The sequence below is a fragment of the Tinamus guttatus genome, unplaced genomic scaffold, assembly GCF_059628265.1.
Source record: "Tinamus guttatus ecotype Peru unplaced genomic scaffold, ASM5962826v1 Tinamus_guttatus_pri_ptg000172l, whole genome shotgun sequence".
Classification (NCBI taxonomy): Eukaryota; Metazoa; Chordata; class Aves; order Tinamiformes; family Tinamidae; genus Tinamus; species Tinamus guttatus.
The window spans coordinates 3,648,362-3,658,226 of record NW_028288706.1 but is presented as its reverse complement, the minus strand read 5'-3'; the positions used below and the strand labels follow the sequence as shown (position 1 = coordinate 3,658,226).

The window sequence follows — 9,865 nt, the reverse complement described above, 5'->3', positions numbered from 1 at the left end:
ACCCCTGGGCACCATGGACAGCCTTGGCCTCATGCCCCAATGCCACCACAGAGGCTCCATCCCTGCAGACCTGCCCTTGTACCACCCCACTGCTCCGGGACCCTCTTGGGTGCCTGACTCATGTGGCCTGGTGTGAAACCCTTGAGAGATGGCACATAGCTCCCAAGGAAGTCCTCCTGGGATGAGAGTGGGGACAAGTGATAAGTAGAACCAGCAGGAAGAAGAGCACCGGGTCCAAAGATGCATGGAAAGAGGCTCCAGGACTGCATGCTCTGGAGCAGCCTCTGCTTTGGCCTCTGCTCACCTGATGGAAATAGAGAAAGCCAAGAAACATGAGGCCAAGGAGCACCTGGGAGCTGGGGAAAGAACACCTGTTCTGGGAGAGATGGCAGGGTGTCCCACATGCAAGGGCAGGTTGCAGGACCCCATCAGACACCATACAGTGATGAGTCATCTTTATGCACAGCCCTGGAGGTGCACTGAGGAGCAGACACCAGCTCCGCCATGAGCACTCAGAGCCAAGCTTGGAGAGCACCCGAAATGAGGCAGCTGTCAGAGTAGCCAGACCTGGAGCCGGTCCTGTGCGGAGCTGGGAAGCTGCCCCACCAGTCCCTGTGAGGGGGCACTGAGCTGGGCCCCCCAGGGCACCTGCATGGACATAGGTGCCCCATCCAGCCTGGGCAGCCCGCGCCTGTGGCACAGGGGTGCTGGCTCCAGTGCAGAAATGCTCTCCACTGCCTGCCCCTTGTGCCTGGTCCCAGCTCTTACCAGCCCCAGCTCAGCTCTGCGCTGGGTGGATGCAGCCCTGGGATGCCCTACTGTCCTGGTGGTGTCCAGCTGTCCCAGGCTGTCCTGTGGTACCCAGCCAGCCTGGGATGTTTATCTGCCCTGGGATGTCGAGTGGTGCTGGTGTATGTGACTATCCTGGAGTATCTGACAATTCCAAGGTGTCTGGTTGTCCCAGCACATCCACCCTGGGCTGTGCAACCATCCTGGCATGTCTAACACGTGGAGGGTCTGACCACCTGGGGCCTACAGCCACCACAGCTCTGCCTGGAGCTGCAGGAGACCCTGCTCCCCGGCTGCACTGCAGCCGGACCAGGACCACTGCATCCCACCAGTGCACAGGGCCTCGTGGTTCCCTGGGTGCCCCAAGAGCGGGAAGGCAGTGCCCAGGGTGCAGAGCCCAGCACTGATGGAGGCTCCAGGCTGAGGGAGCTGGTCCAGCCCAGCAAGCAGCGAGGGCTGTGGAAGCGGCTCCTTCGGAGGCTCATCTTTATGCAAACTGCCAGCATCTCATTGGCCTCTGCTAGGACCCCGGCCTCGCAGTCACATGCCTGACTGGGGAAACAAGGAAGGGACTCGCTGCAGAGAAGGCCTCCCTCCTCCTCCTCCTCCACCTTCTCCTCCTCCCACCGGCTCCATCATGGGCACCAGGCGCCAGACCGGAGTGGCGCGGGCCGGTCCAGCTGGACCGTGGTGCCGGAGCTGGACTGCAGTGCAGGCAGCAGCGTCGCCGCGGCAACCGCGGTCGCCTAGTGATGGCCGTCTCCGGGCAACGCGTCGCCTAGCGATGGGGGATTTGCAGTGCGCGGGATGAGGAGCCGCGAGTTATTTTTAGCCGGGCTGCAAATCAATAGGCAGCTCCATGCGCCGCCGGGGAGGATGCACGCGCGGGGCCGCCGCGCGCTGTTTTGGTGGCAGCCGGTGCTGGCGGGAGGAGGGTGCCCGGCCTCCCCTGGGGCACAGCCCCATGCCATGATCCCCACATAGGGCTCAGACACCTCCCCAGGGCTCAGTCACCCTGCTGGGCTTGAACCTCAGCCAAGACTGAGCCCCCAGGATCCCCCAGCCAGGGCTCAGTTCCCACCCTAGGGCTCAGCCCCCTTGGATCCCCACCCAGGACTCCATCACTCTGTGCCCCCCACCCGGGGCTCAGCCCCCTCCTGTGACTCCCTCGGGGCTGAGCTGTCTGGATCCACTCTCCAAATGATCAGATGACCCCAGGGCTCGGGCCTCTCCCAGGGCTCAAATCCCCCAGGATCTGTGGGGCAGAGGGGACCCTGACTGTGATGCTCCTCCTCTGGCCAGCTGGGATCTCTCTTGACCATGGAGGCCCTGGCTGCAGGACCGGCTGCAGAACTCCTCACCCCACCATGGAAACCTCAACACAGCTACATGAGGCCACTCATGCAGCCATGTGGCCACTCTCACTGCTAGGAGGAGGTCAGCTCCCCCCGGCAGCCGCTTGGAAGGAGAATGAGAGATTCTCCAGTGTCTACCAGGGTTGTGTCTGTCCACAGGGGCCGTGTGCTCAGGATTATGAGAAGGGGGTGAAGCAATACAGGAGGCTCTTGGACTTTTGGGGTTCTTGAGTAAGGAGGCTCTAAAGTGCTTCTGTTCTGTGTGAGCCCTGCAAGTGGGGCAGGAAAAGCACCTCAGCCCAGCAACCCTCACTGCAGCGGGAGGCCAGGATGCCGCTCAAACAGGCTTGGGAGTGAGGTTCGACTGGGAGGTGAAGCGAGGCTTTCAGAGCTATATTTTAAGCATGATGTGGGTGCCTGATGCAGCCTGCACTTGGCAGGCATGCTCAGCACAGCAGGAAAACCTTCCCATGCAGCCCAGCAGGATGAGTGCTGGAGAGGGCCCAGGATACTGGACCCTGGGGGAAAAGGTTCCCAGCCCCTCTGAGGCTGTCCCATGGGGTCAGACTCCAGTCCTGTGATGCCGCTTTGCAGGACACCCACATCCAGCCCCCTCCAAAGCAGACAGTCCTGTTTGCCTTTCCCGGAAGGTTTCTGCTTCCCTCATCTGGGAGATGAGGAGCCCTACCCCATCCCAGGGCCTTGTAAGGTTTTCCCTCCTCCAGGGTGGGGGCCATGGCAGTGTCACCTCCCTGACCCCAGCCTAGAGCAGAGAGATGGGGGCTTGGGAAGAGAAGCCCAGTGGGGTTTCCCAGGAGAGGCGAAGTCCCGCCGAGGATTTGCAGCCTGGCGGGGAGAACGGGCCGAGCCAGCCGGCACCACGCGTGGGCCAACGCCATCGCTGCGCTCGCCAGAGGCCCAGGCAGCCCGGAGCACCCGGCTGCAGCCGAGCTGAGCCGGGAGGGTCACCGGGAGGGGACGGCCCGGCCGGAGGCAGCCGGGGCCGCGGTCACAAGGGGGCACTGCGAGCCCGCGGCGGGCGCCGAGCTGGGGCTGCGGCCGCGGGGCGGGCAGAACCCGGCTGGACCCCCCTGTCCCCCCTGCCAGCGGCCAGCCCGAGGCAGGGGGATGGAGCGGCGGCGCCGCGGCCCCGGGCTCGGTGCCATGCGCCCCCTGTGCCCCCCACTCGCACCCCAGTGCCCCTCACTCAGCACCAAGGCCACCCCCCACCACCCCCCTCCTTGTGCTGGGGTGGCCCGGCTGAGCTCGCAGCCCGGTCAGGGCGAGGTGAAAGTGGCAACAGCGGTGATGGATGAGGTGATGGATGAAGCACGGAGACACCTGCCAGATGGATGCCGGGGCTGGCGGAGGGTGACACAGACACTGATGTGACCCCGCAGTCCTGCGCTCACCCCCACGCCGGCCAGTGCGTGCCTGTCCTGGCTCCCATATGGAGCACGTGCCAGCCCCTGGCAGCACTTTCGGGAAACTGAGGCAGATGGGAAGTCCTGGCCTGGCCAGAGAAGGACAGAGAGGTGGGATCGACCCCTGCTCTGCCCCATCTGCATCCAGGGAGCACCTGGGCATGCCATGAGTCGTTGCCAGCTGCGCTGGAAGCACAAGCAGTGCTGATATCCAGGGTACCCACTGTGTTTCCACCTGCCAAGATCCCACTTGGCCATGCATCTGGAGAGGGGCTCCCCTGGGCCAATCTGGCGGTTTGGACCCGCTTGAGGGAGCACCGGAGCATCCCTGCACTGCAGGAGGCAAAAAGAGTTGCCAGTATCACTGGAGAGCCCAGGTCCCGGGCAGGCCGAGTACCCGCGGGAGGGAGTGGGCAGGCGCCTGGCCACCCTGCAACCCCCTCCAGCCCTGCTCCCTGCTGGCCAAACAACCCGGCCGAGGCTGCTGCCCAGGTCTGCTGGGAAAAAGATGGAGCTCGGGGAGCAGCGCCCAGCGAGCAGTCCCAGGCGGGCAGCGTTTCAGCGTGGGCGGCGCGTGCAGAGGCCGGTGTAGGAGCCCGGCAGCCCCAGCGCCCCCTCGGCTCCCGCAGGCCCCCCAGCCGGCGGGGTTGCGAGGCGCTGCTGAGGCTCTGCACATGCAGCCCATTAAGGTGGAGCGGGGGGTTCCCGTGGGCAGCCCCAGAGCGGGGCATGGGGAGCTGGGCTGCATGGGCTGCACAGCCCCGCTGGCTCCACAGTCTCGTGCCACCCCGGGTGGCAGTGGCACTGACATTTTCTCCTTTGCTGCTTGATTTTCCAGGTGAATCAAGGAGCAGAGCTGACTCGTCGGGGCATGGGCCAGCAGGGCAGGATTTGTGCATCACTGCGAGGACACGGCACCCGAGCTGGAGGCAACAGCTTGGGCCATGGCTGCCTGAAGCATCCTGCTGGCCTCAGCCACCTGTGTAGCTCTGCATGGGCTTCCGCTCGACCCTGTGCTGCACACCTGGGAACGTCCCACTCACACAGGGACCTCCTGGACTCTCTCTTGCTGGAGGCTCCCAGCGTCTCCAGCTGCTCCCGCTGCCATCCAAGTTCTCGCTGCACACACAGGACTGCCCGAGGCGCCCCTGGCCGCTCCACCTTAAACCAGGCCTGGAGCAGGGCTCCGCCAGGCGCCGGGGCCCTCATTTTCCATGGATTCCAGCGGATTGACTTCTTTCAATGTCATTTCATGGCCGGAGGGCTCTGAATCCTGCTTTGCCTCTGCCTGGGCGGCCCCAGCCCCCTCCCTCCTGCTTTCTCTCCTCGTCAGGATTTACAATCCCTCATTCCCATTCTGCTCCACCCTCGCGCGGGCACTTTGTTCCCCCGCCGGTATCGTGGCATCCCGATTGTGTGCTGTTTATTTCAAACATTTTGGCGGGCTGTCACCCGATGAAACTTAATTAATTGCAGGGTCTGTGGTCCGTGCCCAATGGTGTCTGCGGGGAAAAAAAATAAATGAAATAACTGGGAGCATCTCGGGAAGGAGGGGGCAGCGGGGAGCTCTGCTGCGGGGCAGAGGTGGATGCGCTCTGGGGTGATCCCCGAGACCGAGCGCCCCCGCGGGACACCCGGGATGCGCCAATGGGACAAACACTGCCGACAGCCCGCAGAAATCGGCCAGGGGAGCTGGCGCTGCTTCCGAACGCGCCCTGGAAGCACAGGCTCCGCGCCTGCTCCTTTCCAGGGATGCGGATGGACCGGGATGGACTCGAGAGCGGCAGGTCCAGGACAGCCCGTTCCCGGAGGTTAATCCGCGGCTGGGTGCCCGTCGGAGGCTGCATTACTGGCGCATAAGGCGGCCTTTCCCGGGTGGTTGGGGATCTCCAGCGCGCCCGCCGCCGACGGCAGCGCTCGGACCGGGATGCGGCCCCACGCGTGCCCAGGGGTGCCCGTGGCCTCGGATTGTCCGCGGCCTTGGGGTGCCCGGCGCCCTCGCCCCACATCCAGGACCCCCATGTCCCCTGGGGGGCCCCGGGGCCGCGCCGCGCGCAGCCCCCGCGACGCCGCCGGTCCCGCCCCGCGCCGCCGCCATTGGCGGAAAGTTTCGGGGCGCGGCGCGGATTGGCGGGGCCGGTCCCGCCCCCCCGGGGCGGCGGCGGCGGCGCGGGACCGGTGCGCGGAGCTGCGGGGATGGCCGGGGCCGCCGCCGCCCCCCGCGCCCCCGGGCGCCGCCGCCGCCGCCTCCGCGGGGCGCCCGGCCCGCCCTGCGCCGCCGCCGCGTGAGCGCCCGGTGCGGCGGGAGGCAGCGGAGCGGCGGGATGTGGGCGCTGTGGGCGCTGAGCGCGGCGGCGGCGCTGTGCGCGGCGCTCGGCAGCTACTCCGCGGATCAGTGCAGCTGGAGGGGCAGGTAGGCGCCCGGGGCCCCGCTCCCCTCCGACCCGTCGCGGCCCGACGGCAGGTGCGCCTCGCCGGGCCCCGCTCCCGCTCGGCGTCCGCCGGGCGCCCCCGGTGCGCGCGGAGCCGCCGCGTGCCCGAGCAGCGCCGCGCTCCGCGCCCGCCGCCTCCCGCGGCTGCGCCCGCGCCTCCTGCTCCGGTAACTGCCCTCGCTTCGGGGGTCCTGGAGCTCCCCCGCTAGGGTCGCCCGCCGCCCTTCTGCGGAGCCGCCTCCTGCATCGTCCTCCGCGCGTCCCGAGCCGCCGCGCGGCCGCCCCGAGGCGGCGGGGATGGGGGCTCGGCGGGGATGGGGGCGGCCCGGACCCTCCCGCGCCCGCGGCAGCGCCCGGAACAAAGAGCTGGGCCCGTCGGGAGGGCGCCCTGGCCAGGCCCGGGTCGGGCCACGACATCCCGGGACAAAGCGGCCGGGCCGAGCACGGCGGGTCACCCCGGGCCTCGCTTCCGTCCCGCGCAACAGGTAGCGCAGCCGCCGCGCTGCCTCCGCTGGCCCGTGCTGAGGAGGGAAGGGCCGGAGCGGCCCAAACTCGGTGCTTCCCCCTCGCCAATACCCTTGCAATGCAAGTAAGAAGCCGGCCAAGGCCGACTCTGGCCACGGGAGTGTTTAGCACAATCGACATCAACCGCACGCATCTTCCCTGCATCCAGCAGGATCTGCTTCCACAGTTCCCTTTTCCAGCCAGTCAAAGGGAGGGGGCTGGGAGTGAGAGTCACACTGGGTGCCCTGGCTGCAGGGAAGGTGGCAGCCCCCTGGCTGGGGAAGGTGCCTGGAAGGGGCCCTGGCTCTGGACATGAGAATTGTCCCTGGACTCACAAAGCTGCTCCCCCCCAGAGCAGTGCTGCGCAAGTGCGACCCATTCCTCTGAGTCTCCCTCTCCCTCTTTTGGGCACCCCTGAGGCTCCGAGTTGTGGCCAGGTGGGTCCCAGCTCTCATGCAGGTGAAGGTCCCACTAGTTAGGGGCACAGTGACCACAAGGAAATGCAGGTGCTCAGCATTCGTGAGAGAGGAGCAGAGGGGACCCCTCGTGGGCAGTCCTGTGGGAAAGGTGCCCATGCAGGGGCCCCACGCATGGGCCCCGTCCCCGGGTGGACTGGCATCCATGCAGCAGACACAGAGCCAGCGTCTGGGCTTGGTCATCTGCTCCGTGTGGTACCCGGGAGATTGGTGTCCTGCTGGGCATCCTGGGCTGACGCGGCCTCCTTGTCCCCGCAGCGGCCTGTCGCAGGAGGCGGGCAGTGTGGAGCAGCTGTCCCTGCGCTGCGCCGAGGGCTCGCTCGAATGGCTCTACCCCACCGGGGCACTGCGCCTCAGCCTCTCGCCCCGGCTGCCCGTGGTGCCCACCGGCCCGGACAGCGCCAAGCGCCTCACCGCCTGCATCAAGCCCGCCGGCTCCTTCCGGGGCGCGCAGGTCTACCTGGAGCGAGACGGCGTCCTGGAGCTGCTGCTGGCCGAGGCGGACGCGCCACCGCGGCCCCGCGCGCGCTGCTTCAGCTGGCTGCCCCGCGAGAAGGTGGCCCTCTTCCTGCAGGCCACCCCGCACCGCGACATCAGCCGCCGCATCGCCGCCTTCCGCTATGAGCTGCGCGGCGGCGCCCTGCCCGCCAGCAGCGCCAGCGGCGAAGGTGAGTGCGGGGGCGATGGCCAGGGACAAGCCACCTGGGGACACAGGAGCTTCGGCCCCTAAATTTAACTGGCCAACCAGAAACCCTTGGTGCCGACCTCTAACATGAGGTTAAATTTCCTCTCTTCTGGAGAGATGGGAGTGGTGAGGCACCTTGGTCCCTGTCTCCCCCTCTGGGCCGTTCCCTGCAGTGGGGGAGAGGAATGGGCCCCTTGGAGGAGGTGATGGGAGTGGGATCAGCTCCACTTTGGGACTGGCTGCCCGTGACCGCACTCTGCTTGGCCTCTGCAGGGACGTGCCGGCCATGCAACGACACCGAGATCCTGATGGCCATTTGCACTAGTGACTTTGGTGAGTCCAGCTTCCTCGGAGGCCCTTTCTCCCTCTTCCCTCTCCAGCAGCTCCAGTGGGGAGAGATGGAGCCCCTGTCTCCTTGCCTGCAGGGCAGGGAGCTCAGAGCACGGGGGGCTGCAGTGCCCCAGGGTGGCACCTCCCTGGCCGCTCCGAGAGGCCGAGCACCCTCCTTCATGCCCTGGCCCCCTGGAGACCCGCGGTGCCCAGCGGAGCTCGCGCCCATCGCAGCAATCCCCAGCCCCTCACCTGCCCCATGCCACAAGGGACAAACAGAGCCCCGGCCCCTCCGTGTAACCAGGCATATGGCTGAGTTCCGTTGGGTGGTTGCCCGTTGTCCCTGCATGCTCCGTTAGCCCCGATCACCAAGTGGCACAGGGAGGATTGGGGAGTGGCGGCTGCCCTGGCCCCAGCAGCCAGAACAACAGGGGCACCAAAGCTGCTGCCAGGCTGGGGTTGCGGCACCCCCATCCCTCCCCGTGGCTGAGCCGCAGCCCTTTGCCCGCAGTGGTGCACGGCAGCATCCGCAGCGTCTCCAACGACGCCGAGCTGCAGGAGTCGGTGATCAGCGTGAGCGCCACGCGCATCCACCGGCAGAAGTTCCCGCTGTTCCAGCCGCTGGGCAAGTCGGGCCGCTGGGCGGGCAGCATCCGCACGCCGCTGCGCTGCGGCGTCAAGCCAGGCCCCGGCACCTTCCTCTTCACGGGGTGGCTGCACTTCGGCGAGGCCTGGCTCAGCTGCGCGCCCCGCTACAAGGACTTCCAGCGCATCTACGCGGGCGCCCGGCACGCGCGCCAGAACCCCTGCGAGTTCCCCTCGGACTGAGCGGGGCCGGCGGGAAAGCCGGCGCCCCGGAGCGCTGCCGGGAAGGTGCCCGCGGGGCGCAGGGGCTGCCCTGCGAAAACCTTGTCTGGCGGGAGAGGGTTTTCCCAGGGCGGAGGGGGGACGCGGCGGAGCGGAGAAGGGAAGGGGCCGGCGGCGCGTCTGCGGCGGGAAAGCTGGGAAGGTGGCTGGGAAGAGGGCTCAGCCTCGGCGCGGCGGGGCCGGGGGAGGACGGGCCATGTCGGTGGAAGGGGGACGAGGAGAGAGCGGAGAAGGAGCCCGCCCGGGAAGTAGGAGCGGGGCAGACAGGCTGAGGAGGAGGAGCGAGGCCGAAGGAGCGAGAGGGGAAGCGCGAGGTGCGGAGGGGCTGGCGGTGGGGAAGCAGCGGTGCCCGGGATGCGAGGGGGGACGGTGGGTGCCCGTCGTGGGGAAGGGGACGCGCGAGCGGTGGCCACCAGCCACGTGCAGAGCTCGGCACGTCGTGGCTGTGCCCGCGGGTGTCAGTCGGTGGCTGGGGGGGTTGCTGACCGTGGGGGCATCACATGTGCACTAAAGTTATAACGATACCAAATTTGTGACTTGCTTTTTTTATATATATATAAACTAAACTGTATTTGTAAGGCACGTGTTTCACTATTTTTTAAGAAAATAAGCCGAACCTAAATGAGACACTACTGGAAAGGAGCTTTCGGGAGCTACACAGCCCCGTGACCCGGCTGCCGGCTGCGGGCCGTTTGTGCATCCCGTGGCCATTCCCATGGGACGGGCACAAACTCTTGCTGCCCTCTGCATGGTGCCGGGGGCCTTTTTCCATGAGTTAAAAGAAACCCTTGTCTTTGCCTTCTGAGGGTGTCGAAATGACGTATTCAAGATGGGAAAGCAGTGTGTCTAGTGCTCCCCGCGTCCCCGCTTCGTGCCCCGGGTTCCCGCTGGGTTCGATGTTCCTTGGATGCAGCCCGGAGGGGTCGCGGCGATGGGGCCGCAGCGCCGTGGAGGGTGACGCTGCCATCGGAGGGGCTGTCAGGCCTAATTCCCGTCACCACCC

At 67.0% G+C, this 9,865-nt stretch overlaps 1 protein-coding gene across 1 annotated transcript; it reads left to right on the top strand.

Annotated features, from left to right (window-relative positions):
• Nucleotides 1-5,826: 5,826 nt before the first annotated feature.
• On the top strand, nucleotides 5,827-8,868 carry METRN (meteorin, glial cell differentiation regulator). Its single transcript, XM_088523248.1, has 4 exons — nucleotides 5,827-5,981; nucleotides 7,239-7,648; nucleotides 7,939-7,998; nucleotides 8,507-8,868. The coding sequence occupies exons 1-4, from the start codon at nucleotides 5,893-5,895 to the stop codon at nucleotides 8,821-8,823; spliced, it is 876 nt and encodes a 291-aa protein (XP_088379374.1). The 5' UTR covers nucleotides 5,827-5,892; the 3' UTR covers nucleotides 8,824-8,868.
• The last annotated feature ends 997 nt before the right edge of the window (nucleotides 8,869-9,865 follow it).